Genomic DNA, 22,304 nt, shown 5'->3' on the forward strand with positions numbered 1-22,304 from the left:
ATAAGAGACAATGTGAATTAATGTCTTATATTTAGAATGAAATCTAGTCCATAACTAGATTTTATATTAAAGACAGAAGTAGTATATGATTTAAATTATTAATATATCTTGATCACTTTTATCCACACAAAAAAAAAAAAGGAGGAGGAAGAGTCTCCGTGTGAGCGTGGGAATAAAGTTAGGCCGTTAACTTATATAACTGCTCTTAGAGATGATTGATGATAGAGTTATAAAAGCCAAGAAAATATCATCGTGAGAACTGGAATAATTAGTTGGAAGAAACTGAAAAACTCAGCTGGAAAGATTCAAAGACAATTTCTAATAACTTTTCTTTTTTAACTAGAATCAACATTAAAAGAAATTTAATACTTTTTCGATCCTTAATATAAGACCTATTTAACTAATTTGATTAGATTAAGAAAATTAGATAAGTTAATTAATTATAAGAAATATGACCTTTTTTTTGCCTAAAACACCATAATCATCTTTCTTAATATCATTCCTCTCTCTTCTACTTGATTATGGTTAAGGGAATACCCATAGGGGTAATTTAGAAAAAATTGATAAATATGATAAATAAATCTTATATTTAGAATTAAAATTAACTCAACTATTATATCCTATATTAAGGACCGGAGGAGTATTAGCTTCGTCTAAAATTCGGAAAAAATTAGCCTTTTATGATTATATTGGCATAATCCGGCAAAAAAGGAATTGCTTAGAGCAGTCTCAATGGACAATAGGGAAGGAATAGGTGTTGGGTGATTAGGACACCCTATCTTTGGAGATAAAGAGGGGCGTGAATATAAATTTATAATTATTTTCAAATCGTTGCCTTATTATGTGTTTGGGTCATGAGCTGGATATTGGGCCAGAGAGCTAATTATGACTTGGGCTTTATCAAGTGGTCCAATTGGTGAGAGTTTCGTTTAGACTTACGGTTTTCACTACCAGAAAGACGGTTAAGCCATTGACTGTTTTCCCTCTTTGTTTTCTCTCACCCTGGTAGATCGTTGTTCCTCATCGAAATAGTAGTTGATTTCCTTGTAGATTTCCATAGATTTTGCTTTCAAGTGTATAACAGTTCAATTAACCTCACTGTTCCCGCCTAATGGCGTTTTGAAACAGAATAGGTTTGTTTGCTGAATGTCAAATTGGGGATTGTTTGTTTAAATTCTGCTGTGACTGGTATAAATTTTGTGGTATGAAATTTAATGGCTACGTTTTTGCCGTGATAGCCTCTGTAAGTTTGTGTAGCTGTATAGATTGAAACCTTGATCTGAAGAAGTTTGAGGGTAATGGAGCAAGACTTGAAAAAGGTACCAAGTCCTTCGAAGGGTTTACTGAGAAGTGAAGAATTATATGAGGTATTAATATTTTATTTAGGCTCGTATGCTCCTTGCTTCCACTCTTTGCTATATTTGTCGGAAATTTCGGGATCAAAGTTTTGTGTTCTTAATATGGTAGTATATTCTGGAGACTAGTGTGTACCCACGTGAACCAGAGCCTCTGAAGGAGCTGAGGCAAGTCACTGCTAATCACCCAAGGTGACTCTTCCCCCTATTGCATGCTTTTGATTTTTATCAAACTGAATTGGGTTCCGATATTGAACTTGCAGTTCATATCGAAATGAAATGAAAAACATTACCGGATGGAATTACAAATATGCGATTTTTTCAGATGAAATTCACATCTATATGAGCTTCACGAAATAATGGATTTCTTAGAAATTTCAAATGATTTTCATATGTATAACCTTGTAGTTTCTTGCTATTTGCCGGCGCTTGTCGTTTTATAAATATATGTGGTTAAACTTTGGGTGTATGATGACCATCAAATATCTTCAGACTCATTAATGAGTCATGTCTCCTCTAAGCTCATTAATGAGTCATGTCTCCTCTAAGTGCAATGTTTATTAAAAGAAAGACAATGATGTTCTGATGGAATTGCAAATATGTGCCTGTCAGTCCGAAATTACCATAAAATTTGATTAAATAACCTCAGAGATGTTATGATAATATGTCAAGTCATGGCTAATGACATGTGTCGGTTTGCATACTGATCAAAGCTATGTGCTTAAAAAACGTTTGCATGATGACCATCTGACACTTTCTAGATCAAACTAACAATTTGGTCCTTGAAAATATGTGGACTCATATAGCTCTAGTCTCTAAATATTTTGGGGTATTTACTCCTAAAAGATATCTAACTTATTGTAAGCTAAATCATCCAACAAGGCTGTCTCTAAGTGAAATTCTGCATGGGAAGCTCAGAACCCTTGATTAGGGCCAGAAAACAACAAATGCATCCAAACCTTTTGAGTCTGGTTTGTCTATATTTAGGAAAAGGATTCCGTGATCCCATACTCCCTTTGCCGCATGTTGAGTTTTGCTTACCTATGCCGTGATGGGGGGCCATCTAGATCTTGATGTACCAGTCGAATCAAATAGCAGCAGTAAAATTTATCTCGCTTCTCTCTTTGCAGGGCTGTCATGGCTACTGCACCAGATGCTGGTCAACTAATTTCCATGCTTATGCAGCTAGTCAATGCAAAAAAGACTATTGAAGTTGGAGTCTTCACTGGATACTCCCTTCTACTCACTGCTCTTTCAATTCCGGAGGATGGAAAGGTCATCGGGAAACCCCATTTTTCACTGGTATTGCTTAAGGTTTATTGAACTTATAAAATTCATAGATTGACATAGTTCCTCACTGCAGATAACAGCAATAGACTTGAATCGCGAGTCATATGAGATTGGATTACCAATCATTAGGAAAGCTGGTGTTGAGCACAAGATAGATTTCATTGAGTCTGAAGCTCTGCCGGCTCTTGATCAGCTCTTGAAAGATGTGAGAATTATTATCTATTTTTGTCTGACTCATTCCATTTGCAACCTTGTTTATTTAATGACTTTTCCTTCAAGATTCATCAGTTTCCCCACATTTTCTCGTATATCTTATCTTCCAACTTTTGGGGTGATATTTTGTTGTTGCAGCGTGCAAATGAAGGGAATTTTGACTTTGCATTTATTGATGCCGACAAAGTTAACTACTGGAATTACCATGAAAGACTAATGAAATTGGTGAAGGTTGGTGGCATAGTTGTTTATGACAACACACTCTGGGGGGGATCAGTAGCAATGAGTGATGAGGACACTGAAGAATATAGAAAACAAGGGAGGAAACTGACAATTGAATTTAACAGACTAATCGCAGCTGATCCTCGGATTCATGTTTCCCTTGCTCCTTTAGGTGATGGTATCACCATCTGCAGGCGCAACTCTTAATTCTTGTGGTAGTGATTGGGTTGAAACTTACAGATTATGCTGTGTTACCAAAAAAAAATATAATAAATAAAAAGGTATGAAATAAACCCCGGGCGGTATGGGGTTTGCAAATGTATTCTCAAATGCGTACTTGTTCTATCTTTAATTTTCAAACTGGAACCAGGGTCAAGAATCGGTTGAGGCAAAATAATTGCTAATAGTAGCAATTGGATTTTTCGAAAGACTTTTGATTCTTGAATGATTATTATCATACTACTTGTGAAAGGACGAAATCAGAATACGCCGGGGTGGAAGTAGGCCAGGTCTTTTTGTTACGGCCTAGCTTACATAAAGCTTAACTTAGCCTGTTTAGTAAATAGGCCAAACTCATATTTAAGCCTATTCCCAGGCTTATTTAGACAAGCAGATGAGGCCTATTTTCGTGGGACCTGATTTTCAAGCCTATAGGCCTGACTTATTTAATTTTTTTAAAATTTGTGCTGTTATATATAATATAACAAATTATTTATAAAATTGCAAACTTTAGTTTGACCCTAAGTTTTACATTGCAATATTCCTACACAAGGTCAGTCTTTTTTTATTTATTTGTCATTCACCTCTACCTCTCTTTGTTTTGGTCACTCAAGATGGCAATATTACTCATTTCCTCTCCCCTGATCTGCATTGTTTGCTAAAGCATAACAATTGTTGTACATTTATTTTAGTAACATCTAAATAAAATATTATTATCTTAGTAGGAAGAGTTGTCACAACTTATGCGAGAAAACCAAAATAGATAAAATCTAGTTTTAATGCCACTTGCTACTTTTTGTGTTTGGTTAATTTTAGAAAGTATATCTATTTAGATAATATTTTTCTTATTCCTACTTGATTTGACAACTATTGTTACTTTGCATTCTTTTTTTTTTTTCCTTGCTAAACTCTTATACTGGGAGTAAAAATGACTTTTAGACTATTAAGACATAATATAGGCTTTTAAATAAGTCTGAAGGATTATAAATTTAGAGGCATTATTTAAAGGCTTACATTTTAAGTAAGTTTTTAAAAAGGTTTCAATCCTTGTTAGGTTTTTTGAAGGCTCAAATTCAAGCTTTAAAAAAAAAAAAAAAGGCTTATGCCTAAGCTTAGACTTCAAATATCTGTTGCATACCAAAGCTTAACATGGCATAGCTTATTTCTATCCTAAGAATGCCCCAGTGAGAACAATAAGATTTGGAGTTGGCTATCCGCTATTGATGTTTTGCTCATCGTTCAAATATCAAAACGGAGTTTTAGTCTGCATACTAGTGGTGTCTGCATATTATTTGTTCTACATTAATTGACAAGAAATTACTTTGTGGACTTGCACCGGGCAGCATATTATTAACAACTCCTTTCTCAGCCCAAGATGGTTCGTTTTCCCTATTTATTTATAATTATATTTACTTAATAGGAGAAAGAGAAGAAGTTTAAAATTATTAAATCTAATTTTCGTCTTAACATTTTGATAAGTTTTGACAACACCATACTTACAAACAAAAACACATTTTTATATGGATTCTTTATTTAAAATTTAGTAATTTCGAACTGATTCTCCCTTACTTATTTAATAAATTATAATATATTTTTATAATATGCATGTATACTCCGGCATGTTCCTTACCCATTTGCTTATTACTGTATCTTGTGTATAGAGTGCATAATTTAGAATTTGATACTCTACCAAAAAAAGAAGAAAAAGAATTTGATACTCCCATTAATATAAAACTCATTTGACTAATTTAGAGAAATTAAGAAAGTTACTAAATTAATTTAAACTATTTATATTTATTATTTTTTTCAAAATAATTTGCATCACTTGTAAATTCATATATAATAACACAAATAAATATGTTAGAAAGATCATGTAATAAATGCTATAATTAAATAATTTAATAATTTTCTTAATCATTTCAAATTAATCAACCGGGTCACAGAGGCAGTAATATGATTTAAATTAAAAATAATAAAAATTAAAAAATCGACCAGTTTGAGAGGGTTTAACCATCAATTTTACTGACGTAGTAGATCATCTCGTGTGTGGCTCCACATGAATGGTTCACCTCTTCCCAGACTAGAAAATAGTTTTCAATCCTGATTCTTCACCATTGGTTTAAATCTGTGTTTAAAAAACTATTAATCTAAAGTACCTATACATTTTGAAAGATACATGATGTCCCAAAAAGATACAAGAAATAGACAAAAATCTGGGTACAAATTTTCATCTCTCGTTATTCTTTATACATTGACACCGCACCCCCCCCCCTCTCTTTTTTCTGTGTATATATATATATTGTTTGCAATCCCTCTATCCATTGCCAATGAATTTAGCCCTCCATCCGCTGTTTTAGTATTGTTTCTTTGTTTTGGATGGGGGTTGTCTTCTTGAAAGCCAAAGGGTATAAAACGCAGATGTGTAGCAGTGAAAAGCAGCAAGAATTTAATAAATAGGATTCCCAGGACAAAGCATTTATAACAAACCAATGATCGGTTAAGATAAAAAGCCAAATCTGACACTAAATATTCTTCAATATATATATGTATGTATGTATTGTTTTCCATTCAATTCCGAATGAACAATTAAACCATAGATTTAGTTTAACTGATTTAATATAGCAATTTGATACATCTAAAAAAACACTAAAAGGTTACACATCAAGGCGTTTTAGCATCCTTAGCTTAACCCACTTACATGGAGTGGCTTTTCAAAACTGAAATCCGACTCCCTAACTATTCATGAAGAATAGTGAACCATTCTTGAAAAATCGTGGTTAAATAAGCAAAATTTTCCACCAAGACAAATTTCATCCAGTATAGAAACAGTCCTGGATACAATCCTATTTCATCCAAAACTATATATAGCAAGGGACTCAAACTTCGACTATCTCACATATTAGAAGTGTAACTCAAATTCAAGCCCACCTGATCTAACCGAAAATAAAAAAGAAGGGGTTAAAAATACACTCAACTATATTGACTTGACAATATCCTATCTGCTTTACCATCTCCCAACTCTAAACAGGTCGCCTATGTTTAAGTTTCATAAACATTAGTGGAACCGAAGGATTCTTACACTTCACCAGCCACTTAATTGCTTCTGTATTTTAGAATTGTGAGCAGACTTACTACCCTTGGCTTTGTAGCAATTCCTTGATGCAAAAGACTTCTGTCCCTTGCGAGCTGATGCTATGGCCCGTCGTCTCTGCTTATTCAAACGCTTTGTGAGTTCAGCATCATTTTGCGTCATATTTTCATCGTTTTCCTCCTGTAAATCAAAAAGATAATTGTGGATTGTCAGGTTATAGTCCAACGAAAAGCGATGTCACAAAATCTGGACTGGCCAGAACTGGAAGTGATGCAGTTCTGGATTGAATTGTCTGAAACTTTAAAATGTTCAAATGAAGAATTTTAAGGAACAAATATTAATATAAGTAAATATTTGCAAGAACTAAACCGTAAATGATAAAAAGGAATTTGACGAAGCAAAGGAAGTTTCCATACCCCATCACTTGCATCTGGCTTCTCAGAATCACTGCTTTCAGCTGCTTCAGAGTTTTCCTCTTCGTTCTTACTTCCATTTCTCTCATCCTGATGAAAACATAGTCTAAATCTGTAAAATCTACATAAGAAACTTCACGCAAGATAGCAGAGTTATCAAATAAGATGATACAGTTAACCAGTTCACGACAATGATAAGCTAAGAGTAGATGGCCATGACAATCTAAAGTAAAACTGTACACAAATTTTAAAGGAATATCCAAGCCACCTGCCATACCCACATCCCTCCTATATCTTGGTCACAGTTCAGTGTGTCTAAAAGACATTCCCTCTAAAAGTACTTAGTTGCTCTTAAAACCTAAGTACTTTTTGTCCTCAACTTTTAGCAACGAGAGAGACATTACTTGATAAAAGAGGGATTAGCAGTGGCCACTTCTGTTGTCTTAAAATGCTACCAAACACAAATGGAAAATAGAGAGAAACTAATTCCAAATGTAGCAAAGCCATATACGTATTTACTTGACATAGCAGACAGTAGGCACATCACTCAAATCTCCTTTACAGCAACAAAAGCTAATGGTGATATTACCTGCTCCAGTTGTAAAGAATCATCACCTATGACATTTGTCTCTCTCATGTCCTCTGCCAACTCAACTACATCATCTGAATGGGTAGCCATCTCTTCTTCGCCTTCAATGAACTGCACATAAAGTTTAAAAGCTATGAGACAGGATGCAAGATGAAAATTTGCAGTCTACCTATTGTAAGCCCTTTGTTGAATACCATGCTTTATCAAATAAATTTTTCATGTCATTACCGAGTTAAAAGAGAAGGGAGAGAAAAACAGAAGTATCTAGCATTTAAAATGAAGTGGTCTCCATCTTTTCCAACCCCTTTTCCAACCCCTCCCCAGGAGGAAAAGATATTATCATACCCTCTCAAGGTCATTATCATCCTTTTTGGTGAAGCCACTAGCAGCAAGTTCTTTATCTAGAAAACCAGAGCTTTTGTCAATAGCAGAAAAGCAAGGTCTTCCATCTTCATCAGGACCCTCATTATCATCTGTGCTTTCTTGAAAAGAAAGATTGAACCTGAAGCGCAGAAGTGGGAGGAAAACCATTGAGGTAAATTGGTACATAGCCATTAATTTGGATCTAATAAATTCCAACAGGCGTAAGGCCAAAAATATATCACATCAACTGTTCCATTAAACAAGAGACGTCATGCAAAATGCCATGTACTAACAATGAATGAAAAGAAAATAATGCAAAGCTAAAGGAGATTGTACAAAAGCAGAGATATCACTAATGCAACAAGGCAACAAAGCCAAATCCATACCTAGAATGTTCTAAGCATAAATATATAGGGTGCAAAACTTCAACAGAACAAAATCACTCATGCTTAATTAGAATACAAATAAATAGTATCAAAACAAGCCAAAATAAAGGTTAACCATAGCTCCCAAATTAAAAGCCCTACTTGACATTAGCCAATCAAATCAATTAACGAAGAAGCATCTGCATCAGAAAAACACTTGACTCTATAGGTAACAGTGGAAAACATAGCCAGAGAAGAAGAGACTTGGATCAAGTAAAAATTATCTACAAGCACAGATGTGATATTTTACAGAAGGAGTCGTTCTATCCAACACATCAAACACTATCAATATCGTACAACACTTAAAGAAGATTTTCAGTTCTCATGAAGTTATTCATTTATAAGGCAGCTCTTAAAATACTTTATCAATGACTACAACCAAAACCCAAAATTGATCATGTACATCACAGTTCATGTCATTGTTCAAATCTGGCTCACACCACCTATAGCGTAGTTGTAATCATCAAAAAGGAAAGATCAATCAAGCATAAAACTATCTCAGTATCTCACAACCAAGTTCACAAATAATGGGCACCATGTTGCTAACAGACCTCTTTCTGAAGAACTTAAAGATGCATTCAACATCACGGTCAAAGTACCTGCAGTACATCAAATAATATGCAGTGAGGCACTAAGGCTGCAGACAGCATATATCTTAGATGATCTTAACAAGAATAATAAAATTTGGCCTTTCCCATGTTTACTACCATATTAAAACAAAAGATAACTGTAATTATCTTTATAGTGATCTATTTCATATGCTCCTAATCAAGGAATAGCCAGCTCCTACTCAGGCATGTGATTTCATCAATATCATTTATATAAGCATGGAAAGGAAGGAAACACCATAAAAAATAAGGCAAAAGTTCATACATCTGTGCATTACGGTGTGATACAGATACCATTTGTGGAAAATCAATCATCGTAACTTTTTCATCATCATCAATCTGCAATAAATTGAAGTTAGAGTCAACAAAAAGCTGAAGCTAATAATTATTAGATAAAATAACAAGTAGTACTCCATTGGACAAATTACGTCAAGAAGTCGGCACAAAACTGGTCCAAAGACAAAGAACCAGAATAAAGCCAACCATACCATGATGTTAAATTCATTGAAATCACAATGAATGAGACCATGCTCTGCCAGCCGAACAACTTGATTAAGAATTGTCTCAAAAACCATCTCTGGATTTTGCAATTGCTTCACCTGAACCCTGCAGTCACAAATTCAAATGCCATATCCACCATTTACAGTTGTCTAAGAGCACAATTCTCTACATTGATGCCATAATCAATCCCCTCCAAGCTCTACCAATTCAAACAAAAAAGGAACCAAAACAAGGGGGGCAGTGGGAATTAAAAGTGTGAGCCCCATAAACAACAACAGGCAAATGAAGAAAACAATCAAATTTAGGACAGTTGGCATGAGAAACTACAAAATATAATGAAAACTAGTGACAAACAGTGCATTTGAGAATGCAACATGTTCTTAACACTTTTTACATTTATGTGAATGCAATGAATATTCAAAGTTCACAACACTCAAACCGTTGTAAAAGTTACTATAACTTGTAAGTCAATAATCTACAGCTACAATAATTAAATATCATAATAACACAACTAGTACATTTTTTATCAAAATAGTAAATCAACTGTGACAAAAGCTAATCATAATGGAATTCTCTAACACTTCAATCGTTACAAACTTCAATAGAAGAAAATTAATTGACTACAATAATCAATCGTTACAGGCTTCAATAGAAGAAAAGTGACTACAATTATCATTTAGAAATAAAATTGTGATTGTGCAAGTTCGATATGAATGTAAATGGTAGTCAACAAAAGAGGACACTCACAGAGGGTAACCTTGGACCAGTGACATGACTACACAGTGTCTGTTCCACTCTACAGCTTTAGGAACAGGAAAACCATGCTCTTCCAAAGACTGCTCAAGCAAAGCATAAGTCATGAGAATCAACTATGAAGATAACCACCTTATAAATTTAAAAGGAACAAATGATAGAGAAGAACCTTCATGAATGCAAATTCTTTAAGGGCAGCAAGCCTAGACAAATATAGCCAGTTATAACTACTACGATGCCTTAGGTAGTCACGCTTTGATTTGACAGCTCTAAACGAAACTCTGCCAAGCCTATGCAACTTCATTGCTAGAATTGTTCCATCTTCACAGGCAACCTCAAAGATATCTAGCAGAGGACAACTACATTATTTAACAAATGAAAGTCTGATGTGACAGCAGAGAGGGTTAAGGTTTAGCAGTTAAAATTTAAGCTTTTCAGTCAATGATTAGCGTCTTTATAAGCAAGAAACAGAATTGTACCAGACTCCTTTCCAACACCTATCTGACGACCAACAGCTTGAAACACTCCCTTGTTCACCATAGTTTTAATGGCAAGAAAATCATAGCCAAGGTAAGTAAGGCGGAAGCCATCATCTGCATCAAGGTAAGTTTCAATTAGAAGGAGTCTTGAATGTGAACTTGAATACGCTATGTAATACAGATTAGAGGTTACAAACATTTAGAAGAGTCATGGTGCAACAATTTATTCTTGAGCAAGTTCTTCAAAACCTTGTAAGTGCCTCCACGCCTACACAATAGTTGGAAGACCATTTAATAATGCCAGAAGTAAAGCTTCAGATGATAAAGCAAAAAAATTGGTTACTCAAAAGGCCCTTAAAACATACTTGAGACGTGCTATGCGGTCAATGAGTTCAGTAGGTACAATCTCATGCTGCAAAGAAGAGTTTCAATGAGCTCAAAGCAAGTGACAAAAACAATGATAAACCAACTTCACTCTCTATCTTTTTCCATGGATATACACACAATCACTATATACCACCTAAATCATAAAAAATGTATAATAAGAGAGAGATACATACATTCCTCATTCCCATCTCGACGGCAGTGAGAACCCTAAAATCATCTTTGGAGAGATATCTCAATACATCCACATCAAGCTTCATTATCTCTCGTCTTACTCCTTAACAATTAGTAAGATTGCTTTACTAGGCCTTCAAGCTGTAAACATAAATTCATCTATAAATGTTTAGCTTGTATGTGACCAGAATGAAACTACGGCATAAATTGCAATATTTTGAAAAAACAAAACCTCAAAATATCTAATTAGTTTAGCATGGGACTGTATTAACCCAAAGAGACTAAAACTGTGCAGATTAGCAGAACCAGAAAATCCTCTAACACAAGTAGGGGTAGGCACGGGATGGAAAGGGACCAGGACACCCCATCCTGCATCCTGGAAATGACAGGACAGCAATTGCGTCCTGCATCCTGTCCAACACCATTCGTCCCGTCCCCCCAACTTGCTACTCCTCAGGAGGGTAAAAAAAAAGGGATCAAATTTTCAGATGAACCTGAAACAAATTCATTGCCAAGTATTGCATTTAAGATACTGCTAATATAAATCCATGAACAAGAAGGCTGGAGCAAATTCATCTAAAACATTTATCATTCAAAAACCATAAATTAACCCATGAACCGATCAGAATCACAACTGGGCCAGAAAGGTTGATTGATTGAGAGACACGAGGCAATTACCAGATTTTAATTCAGAAAAATCAGTCTACAGCTAAGGGGGAAACCTTTAGATATGAAAAACACACCAAGATACGCACCCAGAGAGGTAGAGGAGAAGCACCAGAAACACAAACTCAAAGAAGAAGAATACTGATAGCATGCAACACAGATAGTTGGTGAAGCTTTTACAAGATTTTCCAGTTGGAGTTGAGCAGTGGGAAAGGAGAAGGAGAAGCACTGAAACCTGAAAGCCAGAGGCAACCAGACTGAAAGCAGCCGCAATATGCGGAGTGAATGAAAAGTGAAAGCTCTAAAGTTGTGTTTGGGAAGAGAGGGGAGGTGTTTCATTGTTATCTTGTTTGGTTCAGGAAGGCAGGGGAGAGATTTTGATATGAACAACTTTACCCTTCTTTTATTTTTATATGCTTATTACTTTTATTAATTAGTCAATTTTCAAAAACTTGTTACCTTACTCATATATCATAGATTATTTCTCTATGCATTTTAAATGATGATTTTATTAATAATGTAATATCTCATTAACTTTAATATACCTATTAAAAATCCTCTACCTCTCTAAAATATGATAAAATTAGAAAATTAAGTTGGATAAAAAGAGACAAGACATTAACCACAATACAAGATCCTCCATGCATTAGGAAATAATAGTTAAGCCTCCATTTTAGACAATGATGACCAAAACAACATTGGAGTTGGAGTGCCACAAGACTATGAACTCTAAGAAAGTTCTCTACCGGTAAGTTGCAGTTTGCACATTAAAAATACAAAACTGTAGGTCACTGAAAGTGTGATAGGATCACGTTTAGGAAGATGCATAAAAAGGGAAAATTACTTTTTGTTGTGCAGAAGCTGGACTTGCTATTCTGAAGAAAGAAATAGGGAGTAGGGTAGCTATAGGACTGCTATAGTCAAGGTCCATGAGTTGGGAGTGGTGAAACTCACTTGTCAGGTCTATAAACCATCTCTTTGGGGTTCAGCGGGGGGTGTGGAGAATTTGAACTGTGATCTTGGCCCTCGGGGTGGAGAGAGCCAACCTCTTGAAAGTTTGACAAGTCTATCAGTCCATTGTGTTGTATCTTGTTCTGTTCCTTGTTAGCTTGTAATCGTCACTTCCATTGTAGCTTGTATAGCTTTTGTATCAGTGTGCAAAGGTCATCTATTCCCGTGTTATTCAGTAAAACCATTATCAATCTCAAGTGTTCCCTTGTTCATTTTTGACTTTTAGTCTTATTGTAAGTTTGTGTATAAGAAGGTCTTATCAAAGTGTAAATTTTGTAAGAAGTTACACAATCGATGGGGAAACAACTCCCTTCAAAACCTTAATTGCAAGGAGAATGCCATGATATGAACTTCAGAGCCATGGGCCAATCCCTTCTAAGTTAATAATTTAAACAACAAGAGTGAGGAGTATAAACTGTGTACATAAGGTTGCACATCAAACTTCACCAAAAGTCACAAGCAATCAGTCTAATGAAAATGAAGATCACCATAGAACTGGTAATACAAATCAATCAATCGATGTCCCATGTAATCATGAAGTCAACTAAACAGTAAACACAGAGAAAAAGCAACTGTTCAAGATTAGTTGATTGTAAGAGTAAAACATGCAGCGCCTCCAGCAATTAGATTGGGACCTCAATAGTACTCATAATACAACCTCAATAGTACTCATAATACAACGGTATCCTTGATTTGAACCTTCAAACATGCCATACAGCTTCACAGTACGTTCTCAAAAATGATTGAGCATAAATATCAAATTAGACAAGGAACAAAGTAGACCAAATAGAAAGCCACGAGATTCCAACGCAAAAACAATTACTTTGGATGGTCCCCCGGAACAGGGAAGCCATATTTACCAAAGGCTGCAGCTACATAGGCAGAATCAACATTCATTATATATACTATAATGCATTCCTCATGGTGCAGATGTCGGGGTTGGCTCATTATGGAATGAAACTGTCATATGGAACTCAATCAAGGACGTCTTAAGCAAAAAGCTATTTCAATTTTCAACTTAGTCTCCTTTAAAGTTCACATCGATATTCCCAACTTAAGTATTGCATTTATGAACTTCAGCTTTTTGGTTTTGTTTAGTCAGACTTCAACTTATAATGTACTTTTATGTAATAACTTCGACGCTTCTTGGTTTATCCCATGGTGCAAGTCAGAAAATTTGAAGTCCGACTAATTGTGAGGGAAACTTAAAACAAAGAAGAAACAGGAAATCTGAATCAAATAAGAAAAGGAATAAAACCAGAAGCTTGAAACCACATAATTGAGACATATATGAGCAAGAACAAGGATGAAGAACATAAAAATCAACATGATCTAGGAGAGATACTCACCTGACAACAATGAAGATGGGCAGAGGAAGAGAGGCGGCTGGCGCTGCGGCTGCAGGATCAGGTGGCGTCGACGACGACTGGAGGAGGAGAGGCGACAGTCACCGATGCGGGAAGAAGAGTAGCTGAACCCCCAAGAGGAGAAACGAGAAGGGTTTGCAGGTTAAAAGGGCAACACTGGAATACCGAAAAAAAGCTATAGGCAATTTTGTCAGGATGGAAGGAAAAATTTTTCTCTCCCTGTCTAACAAAACCCTGATTGGAAATAAAAATTAATTTTTTAATACAATTTTACACTTACTAATATTTTAGGATAATAGAGGTATCTGAAAAATATTTTAACATATATCAAAATATAATTTAGAATGCTAAACATATCTAAAAAAATATTTTAAAAGACTAAATATCTCATAAAATATTCTAAAATATTAAATGTATCACAAAATATATTAAGATACTGAATACCTCAAAACCCATTTTAACCCAAAAAAATGCAATAAAAATAGAAAACTCATGGTGGGACATCCTGTGGATAATCTCAAGTCCTGACCCGTCTCAGTCCCATTTTGCACCCCGCCCCAGATCTTATCGAGAGGGGCTGGACAGTTGAAGCTTATTTTGGCAATGGCAATAAAATTAGATAAAAACTAATTTTATTTTGGAAAAATTTTATTAAAAAATGACTATTAAATTCTAAAATTTCAAATCAGTTACTACACTTGTAAAGAAAATGATTACATTTAAAAAGTAAATCACAATACATTATTGTACTAATTCCTTATTTGGAATTTTGAAATTCAACAATCATTTTTTTATTTTTTCTTTTATTTTTGAATTTGAATTTTAATTAATATAGATAATTAATTGAATTTTTTATTTGAATACCTAACTATCTCAAAAATTCTGTGATGGGTTGATTAGGACCTTTTCAATTACTAAATTGAAAGTATAAAAGACGCAAAGTGGGAAAAAAAAAAAACATAGAGAGAATGACAAGCGAATGAGGATGAAAAGCAGAGAAAAAGTGAAAGAATCAGAGAGCCCATTCATACCAGTGGAAAAGAGATTCGCAGAAAACAAAATGGGTTTTCCGAGGGAGAAGAAAGCTAAAACCTTCTCCTCTGATGAAGTTTTGGTATTTTATTTATGTTTTGAATTTACAAGAGGGAGTTTCTTTTGTTTTTGTTTATTTATTTGAATTTTTTTATTAATGATATTTCTATTTATTATTTATATTATAATACATATTCTTTTTTATTTTTTTCCGATTTCAGAATTGTTAAAATGAAAAGATGTAAAATAGATAATAAGAATATTTTAAAATCAAGCACAAGACAGGAAAACACATAAAACAAAGGGAAAATCCCAGAAAAAGCCCTTAGAATATACTAAATTTCAGATTGGGTCCTTAAATTTCGAAAATGACAGAATGGGTCATTGACCCAATTTGTCATTTGTGAAATTCAGGCGAATTGACATTTTTGCCCCTGAGCAAAAGTGAGTAGTTATTCTCTAAACAAATCTAGGTAACACTTATACTATTCTAGTGATTACAAGATTCGTTGTAGTTAATAATAAGGTACCTGACAATAATAAGATACCTGACTATGAAAAAATGAATAGTTATTCTCTACACAAATCTAGGTAATGCTTACATTGTTCTAGTGATTACAGAATTAGTTGTAGTTAATAACAAGACACCTGACTATGAAAAAGTGAGTAGTTATTCGCTACACAAATCTAAGTAACACCTAAACTCTTATAGTGATTCCTTGAATCATTGTAGTGAATGAATAAATGAGGGCAAAATTGTCAATTCGCCTGAATTTCACAAATGACAGATTGGGTCAATGGCCTATTCTGTCATTTTCGAAATTTAAGGACCCAATCTGGCATTTCCCATATTCCAAGGACTTTTTTTGGGATTTTCCCTAAAACAAAAGAATAAAAAATATATATATCCTTAAAATCAAGCATAAGAAGAAATGTCAGATGAAGGTAGCGGAGGGAGAGGATTCCTTGAAAGTTGAGAATTGAAGGTGTTTCATCCTATAGCAAGTTTAGGAATATGATATGATATTTTTAATTATTTTGAAATTTTTAAACCAAAATAATTTTTCAAAACATATAGACAATCAGAATTCAAATTTAGAATCCAGTTTTCAATATTAAGATATGTAAATAAGATAATTTTGTTTTGACTGGAGAAAATTAGTTAATTATGGGATAAAATTATATCTATTAGTCATTTGGTACAAAATGTCGAAAATTTACTTTTTCTTTCAAAGATTTACTATGTTATAAAGGTGAAAAAAATATGGACAATATCTTTCTTTTTTTTTACCAGAGATGGACAATATCTATTTAACACTTTATTTCTTATGCATTTATTATTATATGCTCTACATAATTTTTTATAATATATAAATAATAAAATTAATAAAAATAAATTATACTGAATTTGATAAAATTTAAAGTAAAATAAATATAAATTATGTTAATTAAATTAATGAATATAAATTATGTTAACTAAATTATCCTGTGTTATATTAAATTGCTAATTTCTTAAGTTCTTTTGTGCATAAGAGTTTGAAATATTATGTTACTCAACCTATATATTTAAATTTTGAGTGTTTCTTTGGCCTCTTGGCTATTAGTGATTGTATTGATTTTTTTGATATTAATAAAATAACTTTTTTGGCCAAAAAAACCTGTATATTTAAATTTTAAAAAATTACTAAATAGATAAGCTTACATAACTAAAAATATTTAGATTATGATTTTAAAAAATTTAAAATTATATGCGTAGAAATTATAATTTTTTTCTAAACTATTTTAATTGTTTGCATATATTAAAAGGACCTACCGGAACAATAGTAAGTTACAATGCAAACAACTTTAAGGAATATTTTGGAAAGAAAAATACTTTTGTCAAATTGTTTATATTTATTATATCAAGTTCTTCAATTATCACTCTAGTCTTTTTTAATTGTCACTTGTAGTAGTTTCTTACATACCAGGAAGATCACTAAATACATAAAATCTTCGACTTTTAACCTTATTAAATACTCCTCCAGTCCTAAATATAAAACCATTATACTATAAGAGTCTTATATTTAGAAGCGAAAGAGTAACTTGCATATTTTTTTTCTCATGCATTTCCCCTTTCGTCACCTTTGTATTTGTCTTCCGTAATTAATAGGGGCGGAATTGGAAATCAGGTATTAAAAAGGATACAAGGGACAAATAAAAAAGAAATAAAATTCCTTTCTATAAGTGACAATTAAGAAGAACCAGAGTGGTACATATAAACTCGTGTTCTATTTTTTTTCTAGATAGGTTTATAATTAAATGATATTAAATGCTAACGTTTGAAAAATAGAATACATGGCCATATGTAACTAGAAAACTTTATATAATAGGTATAAGCAATTTAACCTAAATATTACGCTTTTAGAAAAAGCAATATGCATTTACAGATATTTAATTTAATTAATTTTTTATTTTATATGAATTAATTATATAACTCTTACGTCTAAAATTGGATAAAATATCATAATATAATATGTAAAGGAATCATGATGTGGGGGATGAAAAAATGATGGGAAGGATAATACATTGATGGGGCCATCAATGGATTTTAGATCAATTAGCTTTTTGACTACCGGGGGGGTAATTTGGAAGGAGATCATTGGCTCCTTTTCCAAATGGATTTCTTCAAGAGAGATTGATATCAAATAATATTGCTTTAGCTACAAAATTAATGCCCAAGATTAAGCATGGGAAGAAGAACCAATAAGGGTGGTGTGCTTATAAGCTGAAGACATTAATCAACAGTGACTTTTCTAATCCAAAAGGCCAATTTTAGCTACTTCCTCTAATGCACACTATACCTCATTTTAGCTTACATTTAAACATGTATTGGAGGGACAAAATTGATCAATAAGCAATAATTCCTCTTCTTTTTCTTTTTTTTTTTTGCCAGAAAAACAATAATTACTCTTCAATTTCAAGTGACTTACAAAAATAAAGGATGGAAAAATTTAGTGAGAAAATAAAAACAAATAATAGAAGGTAGCTTTGAGAAAATTTTGAACAAGGACAAGGTATGGATTTAGTGATTCTAAAATGGTTGACATGGTGTTTGATTCTCCTTTCGAAGTTTCTTCCTTGAAGTGATGCCAGATTGAGGAGGAGGTTGTGACAGAACTGCGAGCAACATATTCACAAAAAATTTAAAGGTGAAGAGGGTATTGATTTTAAAGATGGGTGTGGTTGAGAAGTAGTTCGGAAAAAGGATGATCTTGTAGTTAGTTTTGGGTTTGAAGATTTTCAAGATCCCAAGCTGCCAAAGATCAACAATTTGTTCCTTCTTTGGTCTTATGCTCATATGGTTTTTGACTAATACTACATCTGGTCCTTAATATAAGACCCTATTTGACTTTTATTTTGGTCCTACATATAAGACCCCAATTTACTTTGTCTTTCATATTTATATATATTTTTCAAAATAGTCTTTCTAACAATGATAGTTTTAGTCAATACACTTGATTAACAAGGATATTTTAGAAAAGACAACACCTATTTAAGACAAATAACTAACTCAACTTACTTCCTTAATCTCCTTAAATTAGTCAACTGGCTCTTATAATTAGGACCGGAGTTGGAACTTGATGAGGAAACCCAATTTGAATTTTTTAGGCAACCTTAATCCATTGCTTTTATTGTTTGATAGTTGAGCATATTGGGAGCGTCCTCTGTTCATAAGGGTCATCCATTGCTTCTTTGTTTGATTCTGGCAGGTGCTAATACTTGGAGTAGTATATTCTGGTCTCTATTTTGCAGTTTTCTTATTATTCATATGATCAATTATCATCCTTTTTTTTTTTTTGTAAAAATTGTTACTGCTTCCTGTTTTTAATGTAAGACCTAGTTGACTAATTTAGGAAGACAAAAAAAATTACTAAATTACTTAATTATAGCATATGTTACATGATTTGTCTAAAATATTTATATGCATCATTAGATTATATATCAATTTATAAGTAAGGCAAATTAGTTTAAAAAAAGATAAATATAAATACTTTAAAGTACTTTAGTAACTTTCTTAATTTTTCTAAATTAATTAACTAAATTTTATATTAAAGATTAAAACTAGTATTTTTTTAGTATCTGACATAGTCTTATATTTTATGTGTTGTGCTTGGTTTTTTTTCGGCCAAAATGTTTGTGCTTGGTTGGTTCAGGCCTTTTGTACTTGTTGTTTAATGTACAATTGCTCTTTTTATTAAAAAAAAAATTAAAATAACTCAAGTTAGCGTTTTTGTAGGAACTAGTTAGCTTGGGCCTTGTGCGGTGATGATATGTTAGAAGAAACAACTCGTGGTAAACTGAGAGAGGTATCAACATCAAATTCCAACTTCTCCAAATGAGCATCATGATAGAGAAGCCTCAACCGGTAATTGACATTGGCCAAACTTTTTGAGACAGAGCCCGGATGTGATCACTTGCCATGCCCCACAGGAATTTTCATGATCATGTTAACTAGTGCTCCAATACTTAATAAAAAAATTAATTTAACTTTCAATTTGATGGCTAAAGTATATTTTTAGTCTTTTAACTTTACACAATAGTTTATTTTGGTTCCTCAACTTTAAAAAATAAACTTTTAGTCTTCTAATCCCAAAATTGTTAACAAAACTCTTGAATACTGATAAAATATTACTAAATGCTAACATATGAAGTTTAATATTCAAAACAACTATGATTGTTACAAAAAATCATCATTTAAGATTAACAATTTTGGGGTTAAAGGATTGAAAGTATACTTTTTAAAGTTAAAGGACTAAACTGAAACCTCACATAAAGTTAAAGGACCAAATGTATACTTTAGCCCAATTTGATTCTAAATATAAGATCCAAATCTATTTTAACTCTCATATTTATCTATTTTTTTAAAATAATCGTTATAGTATTTTTACATGTTAAAGGTTCTATCAAACAGTAATTCTAACTAATACATATGATTAGTAAGAATATTCTAGGAAAAATAATATTTATTTATTACGAATAACTAACTTAATAAACTTTCTTAATCTATTCAAATTAGTTAACTAGCTCTTATATTAAAGATTGGAGGTAGTATTACTCCTTCTATGCTAAATATAGGAATTAATTAAATATTTATTTTGATTTTAAATATAAAATCTCAATACACAATTCTTCTCTAAATTTATAATGTTTTTCTCAAGTTATCCTTATTAATTGCACACATCAAACGAATTTTTTTATATGATTTTTCATAAATCCCAAATTAGATCCATGGATTAATTAGATATTTTTTTAGAATTTGTCAACTTGATTTGAAATTTCTTTATTTCCTATGGTTTTATAAGAAATTTTTCATCAAAAGAAAAAAGAAGTTAAGTTGGTTAATAATACATTGAAATATTTTATCAGTTGTATTCAGTATTTTAAAATATTTTTTTTTACTATATTCATAATTTTAAAATGTTTTTAAATACATTTAATATTTTAAAATATTTTATGAAGGAAATCCTAGTTACAAAATATTTTAAAATATTAGGATGCCCAAAATAGTGCCGAATCCGCTCCCTCTTACCGCCGGTAACTTTTGTTCCTTCCATCTTACGTGGGAAAATGGTTAAAACCCTAACTGAGTCAGCGCTCGGTTGTCAGTACACAGTATTCACTTGGATGTTCAGGTTTGGATGGCTTTCTGCCGCAGCAGACCCTCATTTGACTCCTCCGATAATTTCAACACCTCATTGATCGGACCCAATATTCCGTCCAGATTCACGTCTCGCGGATTCCTACCTTTTTCGATTTGGCTCGTCTTGTCTACCCCCCCACGCACTATACAGTTCGCTTGGCAGCGCGTGCTCCCTTTTTTATTCTATTTTGAATTATAAAATTTATAACTAAATTTTATCACATAACTAAAATATTTTATTATATAATTTTATTTAAGTTTAAACAGATTTATATAGTATGTATTCTAAACATTGCATAAATATAAAAATAAATAATTTATGAAAATTTTTATTTTTATTTTAATATCATTTTATGTAAATTGCAAAATTGCAAGTCTAATGAATCATTAAAAATATACAATTATATGATTAGAATGTTAGATTTAAGCATTTCCAGGTTTAACTGTAACTAAATTTCCCAAAACATTTTTTATAACAATTAAATCTCAACTTTATTAAAAAAAATTAATTCAGCACTCACTCTGATCACCTATAATGCATATCATTAATTCATATCTTATCCCATGAAGACATCATATTAATTGGAAAATAAAAACCAATCTTACAGGCTTCTCACTTTGAAGGGACAATCTAAAGCTATTTATCTTAAATAATTTAAATTATTACAATTATAGATTAGTATTTAGAATAAAAAATTATAAAAATCATGTATATTAATAGATAATCAAATAAATTCTTATCAAATTTTTAAATATTTTTATTCATTAAAAATTTTCAATAAAATTTTTTTGTTCTTAATGTAAGATTTAATTAATTAATTTAAGTAAGTTAAAAATATTAGTTAATTTAATTAATATGATATATTTTTCTAAAAGCTCTAAATATCTTTCTTAATTTTCTTCCTCATTTTATTTTTGATTATAATTAAAAAAATATCAATAAAATTAATATAAAATAATTAATAAGTATTTAAAATAAATTTTATACATAGAATTAACATCAATTTCTTAATTACCTTTATTAAAATTGTGTAAGATAATGGCAATGTCGTAGGCATCACGGACGTGTGCGGCGCGTGAGATAGAACTTCTGACACAAAAATTAAACACAGACGAAGGCGCTCGCGTCACACACGAGGACCTTACAGTGCTTGTGACCCCACGGGGCACTATCAGATACGACACCACAAGAATATGTTCTTAAATGTATCCAAAAAGGAAAAAGAGTGCACATATTCTTATTATCACCAAGAGTCATAGTCCAGCCCATTACTCAATAGTACTCCAAAACGTCTTCTTTAACTGTCCTCAAATATGGGCATGAGGAAACGTGTGTTTTTATAAAACTCAGTTAACTAATTTAAATAAATTAAAAAAATAAGTTAAATTAATTATTTATAATAAATATATATTGTCTTTTTTAAAATATTATTGCTAATTATATGTATTAGTTAAAACTATCATGTGAT

The 22,304-nt window shown here is 32.2% G+C and overlaps 2 protein-coding genes across 4 annotated transcripts; one reads left to right on the plus strand and one right to left on the minus strand.

Moving 5' to 3' along the window:
- The first annotated feature begins 1,056 nt into the window (after window positions 1–1,056).
- LOC114717723 (probable caffeoyl-CoA O-methyltransferase At4g26220) lies at window positions 1,057–3,402 on the plus strand. The gene is made up of 6 exons (XM_028902923.1): window positions 1,057–1,133; window positions 1,239–1,367; window positions 1,468–1,547; window positions 2,486–2,630; window positions 2,719–2,850; window positions 2,997–3,402. The coding sequence occupies exons 2-6, from the start codon at window positions 1,299–1,301 to the stop codon at window positions 3,285–3,287; spliced, it is 717 nt and encodes a 238-aa protein (XP_028758756.1). The 5' UTR covers window positions 1,057–1,133; window positions 1,239–1,298; the 3' UTR covers window positions 3,288–3,402.
- A 2,640-nt stretch (window positions 3,403–6,042) lies between these two features.
- On the minus strand, window positions 6,043–14,230 carry LOC114717721 (serine/threonine-protein kinase rio2). Of its 3 annotated transcripts, XM_028902918.1 has the most exons (15): window positions 14,106–14,230; window positions 11,312–11,573; window positions 11,082–11,220; window positions 10,887–10,933; window positions 10,719–10,789; window positions 10,522–10,635; window positions 10,212–10,387; window positions 10,037–10,125; window positions 9,277–9,394; window positions 9,054–9,127; window positions 8,732–8,779; window positions 7,738–7,894; window positions 7,393–7,503; window positions 6,807–6,893; window positions 6,382–6,570 (listed from the first exon to the last, which is right to left on the minus strand). In XM_028902918.1, the coding sequence occupies exons 3-15, from the start codon at window positions 11,163–11,165 to the stop codon at window positions 6,382–6,384; spliced, it is 1,365 nt and encodes a 454-aa protein (XP_028758751.1). In that variant the 5' UTR covers window positions 11,166–11,220; window positions 11,312–11,573; window positions 14,106–14,230. The 3 variants fall into 3 exon arrangements, with proteins under 3 accessions (XP_028758753.1, XP_028758751.1, XP_028758752.1); XM_028902920.1 differs by lacking the exon at window positions 11,312–11,573 and having other exon boundaries at window positions 6,043–6,570; window positions 14,106–14,229; XM_028902919.1 differs by lacking the exons at window positions 11,312–11,573; window positions 14,106–14,230 and adding an exon at window positions 12,700–12,893.
- Window positions 14,231–22,304: the final 8,074 nt, after the last annotated feature.

Source organism: Neltuma alba, unplaced genomic scaffold (assembly GCF_004799145.2).
Source record: "Neltuma alba isolate B1F8T4 unplaced genomic scaffold, ASM479914v2 tig00011771_pilon, whole genome shotgun sequence".
NCBI classification, from domain to species: Eukaryota; Viridiplantae; Streptophyta; class Magnoliopsida; order Fabales; family Fabaceae; genus Neltuma; species Neltuma alba.

Excerpts from the sequence above, each read along its gene's own strand:
- LOC114717723 (XM_028902923.1), top strand. The coding sequence starts at position 1,299 with ATGGAGCAAGACTTGAAAAAGGTACCAAGTCCTTCGAAGGGTTTACTG. Across the intron at positions 1,368-1,467 it reads GAAGTGAAGAATTATATGAG|TATATTCTGGAGACTAGTGT; the intron begins GTATTAATATTT and ends TTAATATGGTAG. Across the intron at positions 1,548-2,485 it reads GTCACTGCTAATCACCCAAG|GGCTGTCATGGCTACTGCAC; the intron begins GTGACTCTTCCC and ends CTCTCTTTGCAG.
- LOC114717721 (XM_028902920.1), bottom strand. The coding sequence starts at position 11,165 with ATGAAGCTTGATGTGGATGTATTGAGATATCTCTCCAAAGATGATTTT. Across the intron at positions 10,790-10,886 it reads GACCGCATAGCACGTCTCAA|GCGTGGAGGCACTTACAAGG; the intron begins GTATGTTTTAAG and ends ACTATTGTGTAG. Across the intron at positions 7,895-8,731 it reads TTTAAGTTCTTCAGAAAGAG|GTTCAATCTTTCTTTTCAAG; the intron begins GTCTGTTAGCAA and ends TCTGCGCTTCAG.